At 35.6% G+C, this 22,629-nt stretch overlaps 1 protein-coding gene across 6 annotated transcripts; it reads left to right on the forward strand.

The window, feature by feature from the left end:
* Positions 1 to 318: 318 nt before the first annotated feature.
* On the forward strand, positions 319 to 20,335 carry LOC124910811 (WD repeat-containing protein 62). 6 transcript variants are annotated; one of them, XM_047451491.1, is made up of 20 exons: positions 319 to 477; positions 568 to 786; positions 1,281 to 1,389; positions 1,503 to 1,877; positions 1,971 to 2,026; positions 2,671 to 2,917; positions 2,996 to 3,051; positions 3,183 to 3,423; positions 3,526 to 3,689; positions 3,823 to 3,962; positions 4,044 to 4,145; positions 4,918 to 5,056; positions 5,159 to 5,245; positions 5,478 to 5,639; positions 11,546 to 11,896; positions 11,980 to 12,164; positions 12,252 to 12,367; positions 19,039 to 19,187; positions 19,568 to 19,968; positions 20,080 to 20,335. In XM_047451491.1, the coding sequence occupies exons 1-19, from the start codon at positions 427 to 429 to the stop codon at positions 19,889 to 19,891; spliced, it is 3,273 nt and encodes a 1,090-aa protein (XP_047307447.1). In that variant the 5' UTR covers positions 319 to 426; the 3' UTR covers positions 19,892 to 19,968; positions 20,080 to 20,335. The 6 variants fall into 6 exon arrangements, with proteins under 6 accessions (XP_047307447.1, XP_047307448.1, XP_047307450.1 ...); XM_047451492.1 differs by having other exon boundaries at positions 3,183 to 3,408; XM_047451493.1 differs by lacking the exon at positions 319 to 477 and having other exon boundaries at positions 658 to 786; positions 1,273 to 1,389.
* Positions 20,336 to 22,629: the final 2,294 nt, after the last annotated feature.

The following is a 22,629-nucleotide window of genomic DNA, read 5'->3' on the forward strand; positions in this document are numbered from 1 at the left end:
TTTTTATTTTTTTTTATCTCTCCTTACTCAAGTGATAAACTACTAAACATTGTTATTTTATTTCTCTATTTAAGTTATTATAATGAATTAACTCATGACAATTAAATTTAAATTATTATTTTTTAATGTGATATTCACTCTTTTTAAACAGTTAAAATAATATCATAATTTATATTTTTTTTATCTTTATAATTAATTTTGAGATTTAATAAATTAATTTAATCTAAAAAAACCCATAAATTTATGAATGAATATTTGTAGAAAGTACGAGCCGTTTCAGACAGCACAAAATGAATCACTTTTATTTGCACTGATTTCCCGCCCCTCTCTCTCTCTCTTAGCACATATTGTTCCTAAATCTCCATTGCTAAATCTTGATCTATCTCGAACTGATTTGTAACTCTATTTTAGGGTTCGAAGTGGAAAATGAAACCAATTCGTAAGCTCAAGAACCCACTTCAACCTCCAATTTCTAAGGTACACTTTCAAATACTTCTCCTCTTCCCCTTTCTTTCGAAACCATCTTCAAAATCTATTCTTTATTTGATGCATTTCTCTTATTTGCAGCTGACTTTAGCAGAAGTGATCGGTCTGACGACCAAGAACAAAAATGGGTTGGCTTCAAACATTTCAACTTCGAGTTACGCTTACATTGCAGGATGTGTTGTCATCATTCTCAACACAGATTCCTCCAAGAAGTCCCATCTTGTGGTGCCTGACAGAATACCGAAGCCTTTCAGTTGTCTTGCTGTCTCAGATGATGGGAAGTTTGTTGCTGCTGGAGAGGTAGATATTTTGTAACTGTACGTATTGATTGAAGCAGATGCATTATTGTAATTCAAATATCCCTAGGGAGAATCAATGGAACGTGGTGTGCATGTTCTTGACACACCCCCTCCTTCAGGAATGTGTGTTGATAAGATTTGTTATTTAGTAATTAGGTTTGGACCCCTCTTTTCTCATGAACAAAGGTAGGTTAGTTTCTAGAAACCAACTGTAGACCCCAAACTTTTTCCTTCTCCAGCATACATGTTCGAAGACAGAGTTGAGAGCTTAGGCAAAAATCTTCTACAAATGGCCAACTGGAGCAGGAATTCTCTATTGAGGAGCAATCTAAATCAAAATTGGCAGGATAAAATTCTGCTATGCTAGAATGTTATAGTCTGTCCATATTGCTTGACATGCTTGCTAGTTATCTGGTGTAATGTGTAGACTGTATTTGTAAATCTTGTTTATGCTATGTACCAACTACCAATGTATAATCAATCATAGTGTTGCAGTCAGGAAATCTTCCGTCAGTGCTGATATGGGACATGGTAAATTTGTCGTTCTTATCAGAACTACAAGGGCATCAGTATGGGGTATCATGCATGGCCTTTTCTCCTGATGGTTAGTGAACACATTCTTCTGTCTTTTTGTTTATTTATGATGGAATATGTCTATTTCTCTTCTTCTTCATGTCCTCATCAATTTACAATTTGTTTGCTGGTTTTCTTTCTCAGGGAAACTTCTAGCTTCTGTTGGGTTTCCTAATGATGGATACATTTGTGTATGGGATTGGAAAGCAGGAATATTAGTTTCAAAGCTCAAAGCATGTTCTTCAGGTTCCTCTGTTAAATCAGTTTTCTTCTCAGATTCCGGATTCATTGTGACAGCTGGGAGAAAGCACTTGAAGCTTTGGACTATAAGAGCATCTAGAAGTATCGGTGCAAACTCTAGGGCCACAACCACAAGAATGCATGGCAAATCTATTAATCTCCATGGTCAGAAAGAATGCAGTTTTGTGGCTGCTTTATCCCCCATTCTGGCAAGTAAACGTTTCATGAGAACTTACAAGGATGGTGAAGGTTTTCCCTTCTATGCATTGACTGATTCAGGTGGACTTGCATAACACTTAATGCCATACAATTTTTTGTTATTTGTCACATTGAATGGTAAATAAACAGTTATTTTTTTTTGTTTATTTGCAGGTATACTATACCTTATAAATTCTGGTTCTTCAATAAAAGATTCAGTGGACCTGAAGGTATGTACTGGCTATAAACTTGTCATCCATTGTAAGAAAGATAGTTCTTGTGCCAACAACTAAAAATAATGATTTTTGCATTAGTTTAAACTAGTGAATAAACTGCATGGTATACAAGGACCTACAAAGTGTATCAAAAAAGCATTATGTTTTCTTGAATAATATCACCATAAACAGCTAATATATAACCAGATAACGGAGAACTTGGAAGCCTATCTTGCACTTCACAGTAACATAACTTAAGGACCATATTAATGAGTATTTGGTCATAATACTAAAAAATTTGAAGATAGGTATTACTAAGTGTTTCATAGGTCAGCATCTTAAGCAGGAAGAAACAGAGGTTTAAGATCCCATCTTTTAAACAACAAGTCTCGTTCTACTTATAGTTTTAGAGCTTCCACTCCGTTGCAGTCTAGAGAGGCTTTCTGTTTTTCTTTGTCTGCCTACAGAAAATGCTAAATAGCAGTGAGGTGTAATTGAACTACAAACGTGTTTCAAGCTGAACATGGAAAGGGATTTCCCATTGCCGGGGTTGTTTAAGAGTTCCTGTTATCAATTTTGGCCTTTCTTTTTGGCATAGAATTGCCATCTTGTTTACTTTTATCTCATCTGTTCTCATGGTCTTAGAACCTAATCTCCAGGTTGAGAAGGCTTTTTCCCTATCTGTATCGGATAAATTGATTGCATGTGCATGCAACAATGGAGTTGTAAAGCTCCTCACCATTGGCTCACTGAAGTATGCTGGAATTTTACGATATGCTGACACCAAGCAAATGAACAAGGACCACAACATGAATTGTCACAGAGAAGGCAGTGAAGTGGTTTATCCGTCATTTCCCTTGCTCCCTGATGCAGTTGCTTGTGAATTCACTATTGAGCAAAAGTTAGGTCAGTACTTGTTATTTTTTCTAGTTATAGAGTTTGCATTTATTTGTGCCTCACTTACTAGGTTTGTTGTGATAACAGTGGTTGTGTATGGAGATCACAGTCTCCACATCTGGAATATTCATAATGTAGACCAGGTGACTTTTTAAGACTGTTTTCTTTTACAGTCAGCTTGAGTTTTTCTTCTCAGACACAGATTCCAGACTATGGACCATTACATGTCAATAACTTGGTGTTTGGTGCACACCAATTATGCTGAAATGTGCAGGTTTCCAGACTATGTGTTCTTGTTTCACATGCTGCATGCATTTGGGACATTAAGAACCTTCCATGTGAATTTATGCCTCTCCCATCTCTTGCACCGGTTGTTTCTTTTGCAACATGTTCAGAAGATGGTTCTGTAAGGTTGTGGGATATAGCTCTTCATCCTGATAGATCAGAGGTTAAGGTAGATCAGACCACATGCCATGGGTCTGTAGAGGATGATATGTCTGGTACTGTAAGTTTCGGTAATGGCCAGTTTGCATTAGTGTTATACAAGTTTCATCCACCGTCAACTTGTTTACTCATCACGTGTCTCCTTCTCTGGATTTTCTTTTGGGTCTCTGCAGTAAATGCTGACCTCTTTGATCAGAAAACTCTGGAGCTAAGCATCAATAATCCTGGGTTACAGTGTATGACAGTTAGTCCAGATGGAAAGCTTTTGATTGCTGGTGATTGCAAGGGAAATCTCCATGTCTTTAATCTCTTGACTTCTGACTATACATGTCTTCAGGTGAATCTTTGCATCTACATTAAATTTGCTGGAAAGACCAAAATGGACAGAAAATTTGACGTGCATTGCAGATTATGGAAAACATATGTTCCATTGCGTTTTCTTAACTATGTATTTTTCTTACACATGACAGCATGTACATGATGCAGAGGTATTGTCACTAAGCTTTAACATGTCAGCCAAGGAAATATCATTTGGAGAGATTTCTGGGAGCCATTATTTGCTTGCTTCAAGTGGAAAGGATTGCAAGATTCATCTCTATGATGTCAAAAGGTCAGCATCAGACCATTATGTTTTTCAGTTCACGATGATGAATGTTTCATTAACCAATCACTCTTGTCTTTCTTCAACCAGGAACTTTGCTCTCATAGGAAGAATTGATGATCATTCAGCTGCCGTTACTTCTGTTAAACTCTCTGGTGATGGCTCTAAGATTCTAAGTTGTAGTGCTGATAGGTGCGAAGCTCTTGAAAACTTCCATGAAACATAATGAAATGAAGAGAGTCTATCTAGTGTTGGCCGGATTAAATTAATATGTTAACTTGTCCCGTGTATTCTATTATGGAGTGTTTCATTGTATCTGTAGCTCTGAAATAAAATATGAGCCATAGTTACCGGGAAGAATATGTTAGACATTTCTTTAAAATTAGCATTTATCTTAGGTATTGAGTCCCGTGTATTCTATTATGGAGTGTTTCATTGTATCTGTAGCTCTGAAATAAAATATGAGCCATAGTTACCGGGAAGAATATGTTAGACATTTCTTTAAAATTAGCATTTATCTTAGGTATTGAGTCGTGGAACATCAAGAGGAATATGATCAAAGGGGAAAGGATATTAGGGCTTATGCAATATGGTGGAAGTGACAGTTATTAATATAGTAGTATAAATAGAATATTAGTTGTTAAGAATATTTATGAAATAAATTAGTTGAATTCTTTATTAGAGTTTTTCACTCTCATCCCCATTGTATTCACCTAACAGTTATGGTTCTATCTCCCTCCGTTAATTCTTCACTCCTCATCTCAATATAATTCTTCTATCCTTTTATCAATTATACTTCTCTATTCAAGATTTATACCTTATTCTACTTTAAGGTATAACATAATATAAGCTATTTTTTTTATAAATTTATGCATGTCCCTAATGCATCTACATTTTGTAGGTGAAGTTCAAATTCCACATATATTTCCCTGTGATGCTGATATTTTCTTCTGCTCCCTTTTAGGACTGTGATGCTCCATGACATTTCTATAAAAGGTCTCACTTGTCAGATTGCTCGATCTTCACATCAAATTGCATCATGTGGAACCATTTATGGTATTGCTATAGATCCTATGATGGAGGTTGCTGTGACAATCGAGAAGGTGACTTTTAAAAAATATATTGATTTTGTTTTGCTACATCCATGAAGGGTGGTTCTTTGAAAGTGACCAATGTTTGGGACTCATAACATTTTATGGCTGCAGGATAACAACATTAACTCATACTGCATTGCAACTGGTAAACTTATTCGATCATTCAAGCAAAAGGGAGATCATGGTGACCCAGTAAAGGTGCATTATTTTGTAGAAAACTTGATGATTCTCAGCTGGAATGTTGGGAAGTAAAAAAATAATTTATGTTGTGTACACTTTATTGTTGAGTCTTACATACATACTTTATATACCTCTATTCACTTCATCACATCATTAATGGAATTTATTTTCAAACTTATGTATCATCCAAAAAGTCATAAGACCTGGAATTGTTGTTAACTTGAAGATTTTTTACTAATTATTTTGACAGATAGAAATGGACCCAAGCTGCAGTTATCTGGTCTGTTCTTATTCTAATAGAACCATCTACATAATAGACTTCATTAATGGTGAAGTGATAGCAGAAGCTGTTGGATATGGGGAACCTACAAATGCCATCATTGCCCTACCTGACTGTCGGCACATAGTTTCTGTAAGATGTCTCCTATTATTTGCTTATAATTGCACAAATTACTTATTATCTATGTTTGGACCAATCTCACTAACTTATCTCATGGATTATCATACAAGTATAATTATCTTGGTATTGGTGCAACGTACTTGCATACAACACATTACTTTGTTTATATTCAACATATTGTTTGTTGTCATTATTTAGTTTTAATGTACTCAATGTACTTTATATACCACACATTTCTCATTTTCACTCCCAAAGATTCTCTATGGTATAAAAGCCAGGTTCTTGAGCTCTATGCAGTTTCATTCTCAATTTGCGTTTTCCATCAGAATCTGCACTTTTCATCCTCTCGGCAGCAATGTCCCTCTCCTATCATGGCTGCTGGCAAAGATTCTTCCTCATCTCCCAACATCTCTTCTGTGGATTATTCTCCCATATCCATTTTTAGATTCAATGGTAGTAGCTACCTCGAATGGACAAGCTCCGTCAAAATGAACATTCGAGGTAGAGGGAAACTCTCATTCCTTATAGGAATCGTCGTTGCTCCCAAATCCGATGATCCTGCCTATGAAGCATGAGAAATCAATAACGGCTGCGTCATTTCGTGCCTTGTTAACTGTATGACTCCTAAAATGGCTAGAATCTATGTCACCGGGTATGAAACTGCAAAGGATATTAAGACACCGGTAAACGATTCTACTCTGAAAGCGGTAATATGTCTCGCCTCTTTAAGATTGAACTCAACATCCTCAATCTTAAATAAGGGACTCTCAAGGTAACCCAGTATTGTACCATGCTATGCCCCTATTGATAAGAAATTGCCGCTGCCGAATCACTTCCTCGGAGAACCCAATCGGCGCGAAATCTACCCTAAACACTCCTCTTAAAAGAAGTGTTTTAAATTAATGTATGGTTTAAATAGCAATCTTGATGGTGCTCGGACACTCATTATTTCACAGAAGCCACTACCATCGGTTAGAGATGCATTTGCCGAAATTTATCTCGAAAAAGGACTCCATCTCATGATGCCGATTGCCACACCGGGTTACATGTTGGCTGCCAGATCTGAACTGGCACCCCTCCTCGCCAAATAATCTGCCTCCAATGCCCGTCGTGGTGATAGACATGGTGTGACCATTGCTAAAAATATGGTTACACCAAAGACAAATGTTTGGACAATTTTCGGCAAACCCGTCGATTGGAAATAAAGGCACAAACTTCAGTCGTCACCACTCCCTTGCATCCACTGCACTCTGCCGCCGTCTGGCAGCCTTCTTTTGCTGCTGCTGCCCATTCGACCGGCGTCTAATTGAATGCTCTTCGTTAACTCCTCGCCACCAATCCCGTGCTTCTGCATCACATCTCTCGGTAACAGCCTTGTTTTAAAAATATCCTCTGTGTTCCAAATCTTGATTGCAATCTAGTGTGATTAGAAAAATTGTCACAATTTAAAATATCTTAGCAAAATCTATCCGAATTGTTGTGAATTTCAGGATATGGGAATAGGGAGGACGATTGACAATACCAAATTGTGTTTGAGGCTCTACATCTTGCAACCTAGTCTATCTTTAGGGAATATCTCATGTTATTCAAGTTCCCTCTCAAACAAACTTGCCAAAATAATGGTGTGGGTAGACTAGGACATTCTAGTTTTTTTGTATTTGGCAAAATTATATTCGAACTTATTTATCGATAAAATCCTAGTTCTTTTTTACACACTCTCCTCTTATTCAAGCATGGAATACAAACCCTTTAAAATCATTTTGATTACTTTATAGTGATATGGGGAACCTGGCAGACTAACTCTTTAAATGATAAAACGATGGGTTGTGATCTTTATCAACGACCACACTTGCCTTACTTGACTCTTACTTGACTCTTCTTAATGAAGGAAAATATGAAATTTGCAAATCTTCAAAGTTCTTCGTCTTAATTTAATACCAATTCCAAAATGTCGTCCAAGTCTTCAAAACCGATAACGGGCGCAAATTTTTCTCTTCCAACATCGACGATTTCTTAAAATCAAAAGACATTATTCATCTAAGCTCTTGTGTTGATACTCCCCACAAAATGGAGTCGTTGAAAGAAAAAAAAAAACGTCACCTCCTCGAGGTAACTTGATCTATCATATTCGACTCCAATGCTCCCAAAATATATTGCACCGCTGCCTACCTCATTAACCGTATGTTATTCCGCATCCTCCAATTCCAAACCTAGTCGAAACACTCCTAAAAGTCTTTCCCTTCCAAAATTGCATCTAAATACACTCTCGCAACTATTTTTGGATGCACCTCCTTTGTCCACATTCATGACCACAACCGGAACAAACTTGACCCTCGATCCACAAAATGATCTTCCTCGGGTACTCACCACCAAATTAGAAATGGGGAGAATTTCAATAATCTTCAACATGGTGGTCCTCCCAAAGACATCATCCCTCCTACCTTCATACCTGTACCCGAATCCGTACTTGAACCACAACTTCATCTTCAATCGAAACAACATCCAAACCCACAACCACTTTCTCATCAACCTTTATTTTCTCCGGAAGAAGAGTTAAAAGTCTATATTTGACGAAGAACACAACTTGCACCCGTCCATGAATCCTTCTTGAGTCGAGTCCAACATAAATTTCAGGTACGACAGTTAATCATGATATACCTCTTATTGACTTACCCATTGCTCTTAGAAAGGTATTAGGTCATGCACAAATCACTCGATTTCATAATTTGTTTTATACAAATGTCTATCGGAGTCATACCGGGCATGCATTGTCAATTATAAGAATGCCAAAATACATACATTCATTAAACCCTTGAAAAAACGGAATAGGAAACGTGTCGTTAATGAGGAGAATGACGTACTTCTAAAGAATCATATGTGGTCATTTGTGAGTTTCCAAAGGAAAACAAAAACCCATAGGATGTAAATGGATCTTCAAGACGAAACATAAATCTGAACAGATCAGTTTAAAGGTACAAATTTATCTCCTCTTCTAGCTTAGCGGCAAAGAAGTGGATATCCCCAGCCTCCCTGAAGGTCCTGGGTTCGAGTCCGTGAGGCGGTAAGTTCCGCTCGCCTGGTTAAATGGTTAAGTGTGTTTACGGGCTATGTGTTTAACCCGCCGGGATTAGTTACACTCTGAAATAAAAAAGTGGAACCCAACGTTCTATAAAAAAAGGTTCAAAGTTCGTTTAGTCACCAAAGGATTTTGTCAATAATATAGAATAGATTACTTACAAAATTTTGTGCTTGTTGCAAAACTCAACACCATCTGGATACTCCCATCTCTAGTGGCTAAAAAATTTGGAACTTTATCAACTCGATGTAAACAATGTCTTTCTAAATAGAGCCTCAAAAAAGAAGTCTACATAAATGTGTCTCATAATATTAGTTTCACCTAACTAAGTTTGTTGCCTTCGAAAATCTCTCTAAGATTTCAAACAATCACCGAGGGGTATGGATCAAATAATTCTCAATCTCCATCATCAATAATGACTTCTTTCAATGTCTAGATGATCACACTATGTTTGTTAAGAGTGCTCCAAATAAAAAGACTACAATCATCATTGTCTATGTTGATGACACAAATAAAAAGACTACAATCATCATTGTCTACGTTGATGACACCAAAGATCTCAAACCCTCAAGTTCTTCATAAAAATGAAAATTTCTCAATCAAAGAATGTGATCTCCTTATCCCAAAGGAAGTACATTATTGACCTTTTAAAGAAAACCAACATGCTTGGATGTAATAAAGACGATATTGGCACTGTAACTAACAAAGGTAGATTGTCCCGACATTGGCTTCACATGAGCATTGTTAGCCAATTAATGAATTGTTCCTTAGAAGATTACATGAACATAGTTTCAAGGATCTTAAGGTGCCTGAAAGGTTCTCCGCGGAAATGTCTCATGTTCACAAGCAAAGACGACAAGTTCATCCATGTTCACCAATGCCGCCAGAAATATACCTCCGGATATTGTTCGTTTGTATGGGACAATCTCGTCACATGAAGAAGAAACAATATGTTGTCACTCGAAGTAGTGCCGAAGACGAGTATCGTCCTCTTGCACTCATATTCTATGAAGAAATTTGGATACACTGATCCTGGTAGAGTTATGATTGCCTCCTGATTGACCCAGTCAAATTATGTGTGACAACCAAGCCGCAATCAATATTACAACGAATTTGGTTCATCATGTTGAACCCAAACATATTGAAATTGATCGTCACTTCATTTATGAGAATGTCAATAAGTGATTTATTACGCCTCTCTGCGTTACTTCAAGCAATCCGGTGGCTGACATACTCATAAAAGTTCTTCCCAAGTTAAGTTTCGAAGAATTATGTGGCAAGTTGGGCATTTTCAATATCTACTATCCAACTTGAGGGAAATGTAGAATTATCTCTATCTCATCTTTGGCATTTGTGCAATCCTTGGTATTTGTGCAATTTACTTACACTTAACATGTTGCTTTGTTTATACTCAACACATTATTTGTTATCATTTTCTATCTTTATGGTACTCAATGTCTTTTATATACTACATATCTCTCAGGTAAATAATAAGTCATATTTGAATAATATTATCACTCTTTACTCCCAATCTTCACTCTCACGAGCTCAATATTCTACGAGTTGAAACAACCATACAGGACATTGGGCATTGATCCAAGTCCATTCATTGACATGCTGTTGGTTCCTTGATTGAAGAATACATTACTTCATTTAAGGGATTTATGGTGTTTCATAGGAAACTATATTTCAGAACAAAAATCTTGAAGCAACTATTTCTTCACTTGGGCCTTCTTTATTTATATGGGTAGGGGCGTCCCAAAGGTAACACAACATTGGAGACCGGGTAAAGTCACAATCCCACCCCTTCCTAGGCAATATAGGGCAATAAACACATTGAGATGATACTAGGCTGAATCAATTTTATTCATTTTTAACTTTAAAATATTATATATCTCCATTTTTTCTTAAAAGTGCAAGAAAGAATTAAAAAATCGCTTAGGGTATCCCAATTCTCGAAGGACGATAGTGTATATGCAGTTATTTAAATAACCAAATGGTTATTTCTAAATAAATTTGTTTGATATAGGTTATAGCAAATCAGATTATTTAGATAAAAGGAAACTTAGGAATATAAATAGTTAAATATAATATTTTTGTTGAGTGCATTTAATGGTAATAGTAGTAGCAGCGAGAGTTGGGATAGACTAATTGTATGTGTTGTCTTTTTATTGAATCAATTGTACAATTGCCAATATATACAAGGAATACTATTATCTACAAGAAATGAATGAAATATAATTAAATCTTATCATCTAAATTATATCCTCAATCTGCATATAATCTAGTTAGCTTAAAATTAGCAATCAACAATCAAGAATATTGGAAACGGCTTCATTAGTTAGATTCATTGACATTTATTGTTCTCCATATTTTCTAAATAATGAGTATTTTGGTCTATGATTTGAATAATGTGATTGATAAGTAGATGGCTGATTGAACAAGATATTTGGAAAAAATCCCAAATAATCCACATCACACAAGGCATTGAAAAAACTTGAACTCCTATAATGTTGAGTATCAAGATTAGGGTCTTAACAGTTTGGTCTCATTCCCTGCTTCTAAGCTCCCTTACCTTTGAATATTTATTAATATAGAGGTGCTGTCAGCTATTCCACACTATTCACTAGAATTCCATATTCAAGCCAGATGGTTCTTCTTATTATATATCCATGGAGGTTCTCAAGCTCTAAATTTCATCTAGACAGTTATATGTACAAGAGCCGAATATGATGCAGTTCGAAATAAAGCAGAAAATATAGTGTGTAGACAGACTTGAAAACTATCTTCTTTGAATTACTATTTTTAGTCCCTTTCTCATATTCCTTCCAAATGTGTTCAGGTTGATGGCGATGGATGTATCTTTATATGGAGACTTCCTGAACTCTTATCATCTAAGATGCTGCAGAAAATTGAGCAAAATTGCAGGTTATTTTCCCGAACAGATGTCCAACAAGTACTCACACGACAAACTAAGTTTCATGAAGTTGATTGCCAGAAAAACAGTATTAGCACCGTAGAGTTAAAAGAACTGGAAATATCCAAAAATAGTCCAAGACTGCTTTATCAGGAGGGTGCTCTTTCGGCGACTTCATGGTTTAAGTTTAGTATGTCCAGACTTCCGAAATGGGCACAAGAAAAAGTTAGTAGTCCTAGGATTATTCGTGTGGATTCTGAATATACAAGGTTCCAGGTAAGCAGTATTAAATCATGGCCATTCTTGATAGATTAAGAGCTGTTCAAATCTCTGATTTTCCTTCTCACTTTTGGTGCTAGCAAGATGGATGCAAAGGTTTATCCCTCTTGGCGGGTAAAGTGCATGGATGGAATATTGAAGACCCTGAAGTTCAAACTCCTTCTAAGAGTGATCCTAGTTGCGGCCATTCAATCGACAACATTTCTATGTATTCATCTGATGCTGACAGAAATCAGAGTTCCACTAAACGACAGGAATCTAGTAGGTTAGAGGTTTAAACTAAGCACTCCCTCTTTAAAGCAATGGACATTTTCTTTTTCTGCACAATCATCTTTTTCTATCTGTGGTTCAGGAACTTCATGTTGGATAATCGTTGGTTGACAGTTCATACTGTCTGTTTGGATCTACTATCACCAGAAGTTTGGGATGTGAAGCACACGAATTTACCAAGAGCGTTTCCAAGACTGTGTAAGTTCTTTTCTTTGGGGGATAAATATTGAACCTTTTTTATTTTATACTTTGCACATAATCTACTTATTTGTTTAAACAAAATAAGCTAACTAACTGGAATTAAATATATATAGAAAAAGATATTGTAGTTTACATTTTAAAGACAATATTTTCTTTATTTATTGGATTGAATAAATGGTCATTTTGTAAATTGCCGCTGACTAAGGAAAAACAAAGTGCAAAGGAACAAAACACAAGTGGCATGAGGAAAAGTGAAGTCGAGTGGTAGACACACATCAACAAAAAGAAGCAATCCAAAACCACAATATAACAAAAATTCCAAACTAACATAGCCTAATCTTGTTGAAAAAGTCCACAATATAACTTGTCGTCGAAAGTGGAGCTCCCATATACAGTATTGATTTCAACCAGTCGTGAGAATCTGGATTTTTGTCCTTGGACTCAGTAGAGATTGTGGTATCGATAAGAGCGAAATAAGCATCGACAACTTTGCGGCCTCTAATGTGAAAGCGGTTGAAAGTGGGTAACCAAACTATCTGCCCACCAATGAACCGGTGAACCTCAACAATTGTGGCTCTCTTCTTGTTAGAATCTTCTTAGAGATCGGGAAAAAACAGAGAGGGTGCCGCCAGGATGCCACATGTCAGTCCAGAAGAGGATCTTTTTGCGGTTTCGACATAATGGATGGAGGGATCCCCACAATTTTGCGATGTGACCCAATGCTACAATCACAATTAACTCTATTGGTTACTACCGTATTTGGATGAAATTGATTTAGCCCATAAACTGTTATCATCGTAATGGTATTTCCACCACCACTTGCAAATGAGTGAGTGGTTAAAAGGATTTAATGTCCTTCATTACGAGTCCTCCCTCATGCTTACACAACTTAGTATTGTTCCAGTTAACAAAAGTAGGAAACGCGTGAAGAGCTAGAAATTACACATAATTTTCTCCATTCTTTTTGTCGTAGCTGCCTAGATGGGGGAGAATAGACATCACATAGGTTGGAAGAGTCGGGTGAGCCTCCCGCCTTTTGAGAGGAGCCTACTCTTCTAAAGGGCTAACCTTTGTCCATCTTCTCAACAATGGGCTTTCAAGTATCCATACTTCTAATCTTTGTGCCAAGAGGAAGGCCGAGGTATTATAATCTTTGTGCCAAGAGGAAGGTTGTGGTATTTAGATGACAGGGATTTGATTTTGAAGCCCAGGGGTTAGAAATGTTGCCGACAAAGAACATTTCAGATTTGTCTTTGTTCATACGGAGTCCCGAACAAACTTCTAAAAGAATGAGAATTCTTTCAAGGGTTCCAAGTATCCATACTAAATAAACAACCTATTAAGACGAATGATAGTAAAACATAATGTAAAGAGAGAGATTGAACGAACGTATTGAGATAATCTTATAATTACATGTGGAACTATAAGAATATGTAATACAAGATAAAACATTGAGAAGATAAGCAAAGTAATAAATAAAGTAGAATTCTAAAGGACACAATGGCAGCCAACCGACTACCTCCCAATGACATAAATGGCAGCCAACCGGCTTCCTGGGGAGTCCCAGGCAGCCAACTGAGGGGAGAGATAATGTACAATATAATAAACTTACACTCCTCAAATTACAATCCTTCTCAAATTGGGTAGTAAATATTGAGAGTACCCAATTTGTTGCATAGTTCTTTAAAATTTGACTTGGTTAGAGCTTTTTGTAAGTATTTCAGTCACTTTTCGTGAGGTGACGTAGAGAAGTTCAATAGACCCTTTAGTAACTTTTTTTTGATATGAAGAGACGATCAATCTTGATATGTCTGGTTATGTCATGATGAACCAGATTTTTGGCCATACTGATTGCGGCTTGATTGTCGACATCATTTGAATGGGTTCGTTATTAGGTAATCCTAAATTTTCATAAATGCGGCATATCTTAACTCAACTTCGCCAATGCTCCAAGCAACAAGCTGTTTATTACTTCTCCATATGACGAGGTTGCTCTATACGAAAGAACAATATCCAGAGATAGATTTCTTGTCGATAATCTTCCCGACCCAATCGACATTGGTGAACATGCGAATGGACTTGTCATTTGTACTTGTGAATATGAGGTCTTTTTATGGAGAGCCTTTTAGATACCTCATGATCATGAAAATTGCGTTCATATGATATTCTGAATGACAATTCATGAATTGACTAATAACTCTCCCTGTGAAGCAATGTCAGGAAGTGTATGAGACGAGTATAAGAGTTGGCCCACAAGTCGTTGATATCTCCCTTTGTCAGTTGAAACATTGTCTTTGTTGTTTACAAGTTTGTGAGTTGAGTACATGATGGTGTCAGCGGGCTTACATCCAAGTATATCGGTTTCCTTTAGAAGGTCCGTGGTGTATTTCTTTTGGATAAAGATATCCCCTTTTTAATTGAGCAAATTCTATTCCTATGAAGAACTTGAGAGGTCCGAGATTTTTGGTGTCAAATCGTCTTCCGATTAATTCTTTTGAGTTTTGAATCTCTTCTTAATGATCCCCGGTGATAATGATGTTATCGACGTAAACAGTGAGGATTGTAGTCATTTTATTTGGAGCAATTTTGACGAACATAGTGTGATCGGCTTGACATTGAGAGATCTCGATGATGAAAATGGAGAATTCTTAATCATGCCCTTGGTGATTGTTTGGCCGTAGTGAGAGGCGAAACTTCATTGGGTGATACACTAACCGAGAGGCATGCTCCTATAGACTTCTTCAAGGTCCCCATTAAAAAAAAGGCATTTTTTATTTTGTTGTCGAGTTGGTGAAGTTTCAATCTTTATTAGCCCTAAGAGATAGGAGAGTTCATTTTTGCAACGGGTGCAAAAGTTTCCAGACAATCAATCTCATATAATTGGGAAAAGCCTTTAGCAACAAGTCAAGTTTTGTACCTTTCAACGATTCTATCGGTGTTTTATTTCAATTTGGAGATTCATTGCAGCTGATAGCCATCTTTTCCTTTTGGGAGATCACAAGGGGACCACGTATGATTTTCTTAGAAGTGAGTCAATCTCTTCATCAGTGACATGTTTCCATTCCGGTTGCTTAAGAGATTCACCAAATGGATGCAAGTAGTTTGACATCGTTGTAATGAACAACGATACATGGTATGACTCAGATAGGTTTTTGTATGATACAAATTTCAAAACCGGGTGTTTTTTGTGCATGATCTAACATCTTTTATGAGAGTAATGGGTAAGTCAATAGAAATAATAACATGATTAATTGTTGTACCCGAAATTTCTGTTGGAGTCGAGTTCGAGGAGGATTCATGGACATGTGTCGGTTGTGTTCTTCGTCGAATCTACACTTTGAGCTCTTTTTCGGAGGAAGTGAGTTTTTTGGTTCGGAGGTAGGTTTGGTTGAAGATGATGAGGTTCAGATGTAGGTGATGTGGGTTCGGGTACGTGTATGGAGGTAGAACGGTCGATGTCTTCGAGAGGACCACTATGTTGAAGATTGTTAAGATTCTCCCTCTTAGTATGATGGTAGAAAGGTTGATCTTCAAAGAGCGAGGCATTCATGGAGTAGAAGGTTTTTTTGAAGTGGAGTCATAATATTTGTAGCCTTTCTTGTTTGAAGAATACCCGAGAAAGTTACATTTTATGGTTTTAAGGGTCAAGTTTATTTTGCTTGTGGTTATGAATGTGGACAAATGATGTGCATCCAAACATTTTGGTGTGAAATTTTTTAGATACAATTTTGGAATCGGGAAAGATTTTTAGGAAGATTTTGTATAAAATTTGGAATTTGAGGATGCGGGATGAGATACAGTTAGTGAGGTAGTCAGCGGGCATCGTCCCAATATATTTTGGAAGCATTGGAGTCGAATATGATAGATCAAGTTACTTAGAGCAAATTACGGTTTTTCTAAAACTTTCCTTGCATTTGCTTCAATCCTACCCAAAATCTTCGACAAAAAAAATTCCTAGACGGTCTCAACGCGGTCCAATGTACAACCATTTGATCAACCCAGGATAATAGAAATAAAGGCTTCCTATCAACTGTGAACATAAGTGGAGAAAGATGGTATTCATATCAAAGACATGTCGAACTACTGAAGAATTCCTTAATACACAAAAACTGATACAATAGGTCCATCTCTTTCTCATTTTTTTCAATATGTAAAGATGGAAGTCGGAGTTTATATGATTTCCCAAATGAATGCCATCTTTTTATGAGATATAATGAAGGGGAGGACTTCTCTCGCAATGTTGCTTCAATCTTGCATATAGTATAGTCAATAGACAAGAATACCTATACTGTCTCCATGTTGTTCAATGTCCAACCATATGTTGTTCAATGTCCAACCATTTGATCAAATGATGTGATTCCACTCTGCAATAATAGAACTAATGGATTCCATTACAATTGTCAACAAAAGTGGCGAAAGATGGTTTTCATGGAGAAGACGTGTCGAACTACTGAAGAATCCCTTAGACACCCCCCATTTATCATAATCGGAAAAAAAACTGTGAAAATACCAAAATTGATACCCAAGGTCCATCTCTCCCCATTCCATTCTCTTCAAGTCTTGAAGAAGGAAGTCTGAGTTGACATGGTCATAACCTTTTTTTAATGTCCAGCTTGGCGAAATCACATATTTCCCTATTCTAATGATACAGACGAGGCACTCGCATACAATGAGAGAAACTGATATAGCTCGAATTAGATTTAACCTAGTTATAGAGTGAAAGATACATTGATTTAGAGTAGAGAAATATAATAGAATATGATGGAGGTTGAGAATGAGATTCACAATTGCAACCTGCAATAGAGAGTATTAGGTGTGTGAGGTAAAAGATAAGCGATTAAGGAAAAAGAAAATTGAGAGAAGGTTAACCTTGAGAGATTTTTGGAAAATGGCTAGTCTGCTGCAGATTCCTTTTCTCTTTCTTATACCTGTCAGCTGGCATAACTAATTTCCAGCCAATTAACATTGTACTTTTGGGTAACAACCTTTTTCCCGCCAACATGTAACTACCCAACATTTTGGCTAACTGCCTTATTAACAATTATTTATTGTATTGAATTGAAATGTAACTGTCAACCTTGGTTAAGTCTACCCGTCAGCTTATTCTAGGGTTAGGAAACCTAACAATAACGATCTCTCGTATCAGAAACATTGAACATCTGTTTATCCAAATGAATGTCATCTGGTTATAGGAAGTGATGACGGAGAAGACTTCTCTCAACTTGTTGCCTAAACCCTTGTTGTCGATCTTGTAAAATGTGGACACCAAGCTGATTGTAGGAATGTTCTTCAAGTCCCACAATGTAACAATGATGGTGGAGTTCTAGCTTTTCTCGAAAGAAGTGGTTCATTAGCTCTCATGATATCACCTTTAGGCCTTCGTTGAACTTGCGTTATTTGGATAACTAAAGGGTTATTTTCAAATAACCTTGTCCGGTATTGGTTATTGAAAATTAGATTACTTGATATACATAGACATTATGGATATAAGTTTATAATGAAAAAGTGATTTTATTTTTTTAATAGAAATAGAAAGTATTTTAGATAATGATTTGAATAATGTGATTATGAGGAAATAAGATGATGAGATGGTGAGTTATTTGAGATTAAACACAATATACTCAAATCGATGAAAGCCTTACTAAAAGCCCATGTTTTATCACCCCACAATTGTTCAAAGCCTGCCAAACCTTATCCTTTGAGAATGGTCGCTCAAGAAGACCTAAATGTTGAGCTGAAAGGGTTGAGAATTCAACCTCGTCTAGCATAGGTCTGATCTAAATACGATCAGAGTACAAGAGTAAGAATACCCTCCACGATGTTTGATTAGGCTGAGCCATTAATACAAAGGAAGCTAATGATGGTACATTTTTCTTTACCTTTGCCATACAATGAAAAAACGTGGTATTAATATCACTTGCTTTGAGAGAAAAAGGACCTAAGTCCTTTTGTCAAAGTTGATCCCCTCAACGTTCCAAATGTCATAATTTTGCACAACACTAAAAACGAAATTCTAACCTGCCACCTATTTCCGCCGTTCTGCAACTCAAAAGGTGGCCATTTCGTTTTCATGAAACCTCATTATTGGCTGCCGTTCCAGTTTCTACAACTCGCAGTCATCCTTTAGGTCCTTTGTTGAATGTGTGTCCATTAAACTTTTTAAACTTTTGGGCATGATGATGATGAGACTATCTTGTTTTTTGATAGTCATGCAAAACGAGTTTCCATAGCCTTAGGCAGTAATTTTTCGCTTGTAGGCATGATTTGAACTAAACTCTTCTGCTTTCACTGCAATATTTCTGGAAAGGTAAATCTTCATTTTAACATTTCTATTAATTGAACCCCAAGAATTGGTCCAATGATTGAAAATCACACTTCCATATGTTTTTTCAAATGGTCAAATCTCACCATAATAAAAAGAAAAAACTTTTCTATTAATGTCTCTATGGTCTTAGACCATCTAATGATATGCTGCTACAGTAGAGAAAGTGACAACAATGTTTAGTTAAACTGTAACCTTTCTAGCAATAGAATTCCATCAATTAACTGGAATAAAGCACCTGCCATGAAATATAGTTCACACTACCAATGTTTGAGGGGTCTACTTTTGCCTTTTGTACTTTTTTTTTATCTGTTCTTATGAAGTTCTATCTTGAATTTTCATGCAGCTTATTCCCCAATAGATAATACTGAGATTGATAATCTTGGAATAAAAAGCTTAGGGGAGTCTCCATTCAAGTCATCCACTGAAAAGTGTACTACTCTGATCCACAACCATGATCAAAATGGTGTTGATGATATGCATACCTCCACCAAGGTAATTGTTTGCTTCTTCATAAACAGTTAGAAGTATGGAGTGAACTAATCTTGACCAATATTTGGTGTAGTGTAAGGTTATAGTTGCTTGAATCAGTTTCTATACTTTTTTTTTTCTCTTAAATAGTAAAAACTATTTTTTATCTAAGGCCAAAATATAAAGTTTTGAGATGTCACCACTCAGAGTAGCTAGAGTGATAAGAGTATTGAATTCCTAATTTTATGTTTTAGTCACTGTTCTATTATTAGACTATGATATGAAAATATTTATTTAACTTAAGACTAGATAACATTTTTTCATACTGCATCATCTTTTTGGTAAATCAATTGATTTCAAGGCTATTGAGGTTTGTTAAAATCATATGTATCTTTATTATCCAGGAATCATTGTTAAAGGAAGATATATTAGTGAAGTGCAAAGAAGAATTAAGAAATTTGGAAGCTGCAGCTAACACAACATTCGCAATGTTCTCTAAGCTTGGAACTAATTCTTCTCTAGGACATCATGATGTGATCACGGTTCAACCCTCAGTGAATCAGTTTTATAACGAGACCACTAAGGTCCTATCCTCCATAGCAATGAAAGTGCGTGAAATAGCTAATCTGGTTCAATCTAGCGAGAAGCTTTATAATTCCACCACTGAATTCGACATTTCTACTTCCGAGCCTCTGCTGGGGATATTGGCTGAGAACCTCTCTCAATGAGTTATTGAAATACTAAAGAAAAATTGTGGTTGACTAGACTTGCGTGAAAGCAGTTTTGCAACATCAAATTTCTACCTGTGAGATATATTAATGTCTTTTTTTGTTAATCTTTTATGAACATTTCATATTACTCTGGACTGGACTGGACTGGACTGAACTGAAATGAAATTCATATTTCTTTGTTACAGAAGTTAGGCTGGAAAAGTGGCTCAAAGATGGGTGAAGAAAGCCCAGATCATTTTCTTGATGGTACATTCTGCCCTGAATTGATTTGTATACAATAGTTTGGTAGTAACTTCTCTGCAGATTTCTGCTAACTTTGCTTGTATGACCCTACTTGTCAAATAGTTAAATTAGCTTTCATCAGATGGTTGATCCAGAATAAAATGGTAAAAACTCTTTTTCTTATAAAATAAATATAATACATAATACTGGAGCACTGAATTCAACATACTGGGCTCCATCTTATTCAAAAGAAGAAGAAAAGAAAAATTGGGATCTCTCCTGTGAAAACACTTTCTCTTTCACCCATATCCTTTCCAACCCTAAAATTCTCAATGATCTTCCCACTTTAGACCATTAAAAGGAAAAGCAATAGACAACCTCTTTCCTCACTATCACTTTACCTTAGAGAATAATAGATTATTCTGATCATTTTTATGCAACCCATTCTTTCACTTTAATTTTGTGTTATCCCCTCCAGAAGTACTCTTCAAACAGTCTTGGAATATGTTTGCAATAAATTGGAAATCCCTAAGCTTCTTTTCTTGGGATTCATGCATTATTTATTGCTAGTTTCTTGTTTCTTTAAGTTAGTAGTAATACTGATTGATTGTGTCCTGATCTATATGATATGGTTCCCCTAACTGTAAACCAACCTAAATTAAGTGAGTTTTGGCTTAAAGTCCAAGATAGTAAATACTTGGATCTTCTAGCAACCACAACCTTTCATTTGCTGTTAATTATCTATCTGCCAGAAGAAACCCACCACCAATATTACATACTAGTGGAAGTAAAGAAAATGTGAAACAAACAAAAAATAAAAGGCAAAAGTAATGGATTGTTTCAAAGCAGAATCTGATCATACTCAAGATCTGAACAATGGTTGTGAAGAGGCATGTTGGGTCCAAAATTGTAGGCTTTTTTTTTATTAGTGGGTTATCATTCAAGATGTTTTTTACTCCCAAAAAAAAGTTCAATGATTCAATGGCCTTGTGGTGTGTGTGTGTGTTTTGTAATGTGGGTAAAATTAAATTAAAGGATTCAAAATTTATTTTAATAAAATGGTAGGTAGGGACTGATCCCTTTTTATCCTGTCGTTTTCACCATTTGATATCAACAATTGTTTGCTACTAGTTGCTATATAGGCAGTAGAGGCAGGCAATTGAGTAAGTATGATAAGCATATTTTGTTTGTGTAATTATAGCCAATAATGTTGCAAAAATCATATAATATTATAATTTAGAAACAGCAATTATTTGTTATGCGAAATTTGTGGAATCTGTGTATGGGCTGCGCGTGCAAAGTGACATTTGACATAATTTGCTTTTCATTTTTTCACAAGAGGTATCTTTGCTATTGCAATAATCACCCAAATGAAATTGCACATGGGTTTTATTATTGTTCCACATCTGTATGTAAATAATTATTTGCCTATAAGGATTCAAAAAAAAGGTTCTCAAATAAATACTTTTATGAAGAGTTCGATCTTGGTTCATTAGGTTCGGCTCAAGGGAGTTTGGATTCTTTTTTATTCACGTCGATGTTATGTTTGAGCGTTTGTGCTTATGTTTCTTTGTTTTATTATAGTATTAGTATATATATCTACACATGTCATAACATATGGTATTGGTAATTTTTTTTCTTTTTCATGACACACAATCTTTATATAGTACCATGGATTTGTGAAAAAGAGTTTAATTTAAAAAAAATAAAATAAATTTGCCCATAAAAAAATTAAGGATGAGGATGAACTTCGCATAACTATTTAAGACGTTTATCAAATAAATGATTGTTTGAATTAAGTCATAACTACTCAAGTCTAAGAATTTTGATCACCAATGAATCATGTCGAATAAAACAGAACGTTTTTTTTTTGCCTGAGTTTTGTTTTCTCTTAAAAACAATAAGTTCCACAACTCTTTTGAAGTGTGACTAATTTCTGGTTAAATAAATAATTTGTAAATTACTCCATCAATATAACCAAACGCAAAATTTCAAACCTAAGACCTCAGAAGAATGGTTGAGAATGTGTCCACCTTCTTTTGCTGATAAGTTAGAAAAGGAGATTTGAATCTAAGTTAAAACAGAGTACAAAAGAAAACAGAGTTGGATCTAATCATAGTAGGTGAAAAGTATAATCAAATTCAAGCATGCAATTAAAGAAAATATGAATTGCTAGTCAAAACCTAATTTTTCCCATCAAGGCAATCTAATAAATTATGAACTAAAAATAAAAACAAATAGTTTATTGGATTATGAATGTGTATATATACTAGTAAAGAAATGTTAATTATTTTTTATTTTTCAGAATTACTGTTTTAACCTAAACATTGGGAAAAAGATTTAATAAAATTTTATATTATTTTGAGGACTTCTATACATAAATATTTAAAATTTATCATAATATTACTTATTAGCACCTTGCTATAATTCAAACCTATATACACTATTTTTTAAAGTAAAAAAAAATGGAGTATTTGTTGGTGAGAGATGTGTAAAGTGCATTGTTAAAGTTC

Source organism: Impatiens glandulifera, chromosome 7, assembly GCF_907164915.1.
Source record: "Impatiens glandulifera chromosome 7, dImpGla2.1, whole genome shotgun sequence".
Classification (NCBI taxonomy): Eukaryota; Viridiplantae; Streptophyta; class Magnoliopsida; order Ericales; family Balsaminaceae; genus Impatiens; species Impatiens glandulifera.

Excerpts from the sequence above, each read along its gene's own strand:
- LOC124910811 (XM_047451491.1), top strand. The coding sequence starts at position 427 with ATGAAACCAATTCGTAAGCTCAAGAACCCACTTCAACCTCCAATTTCT. Across the intron at positions 3,963-4,043 it reads CATCTCTATGATGTCAAAAG|GAACTTTGCTCTCATAGGAA; the intron begins GTCAGCATCAGA and ends TTCTTCAACCAG. Across the intron at positions 4,146-4,917 it reads CTAAGTTGTAGTGCTGATAG|GACTGTGATGCTCCATGACA; the intron begins GTGCGAAGCTCT and ends GCTCCCTTTTAG.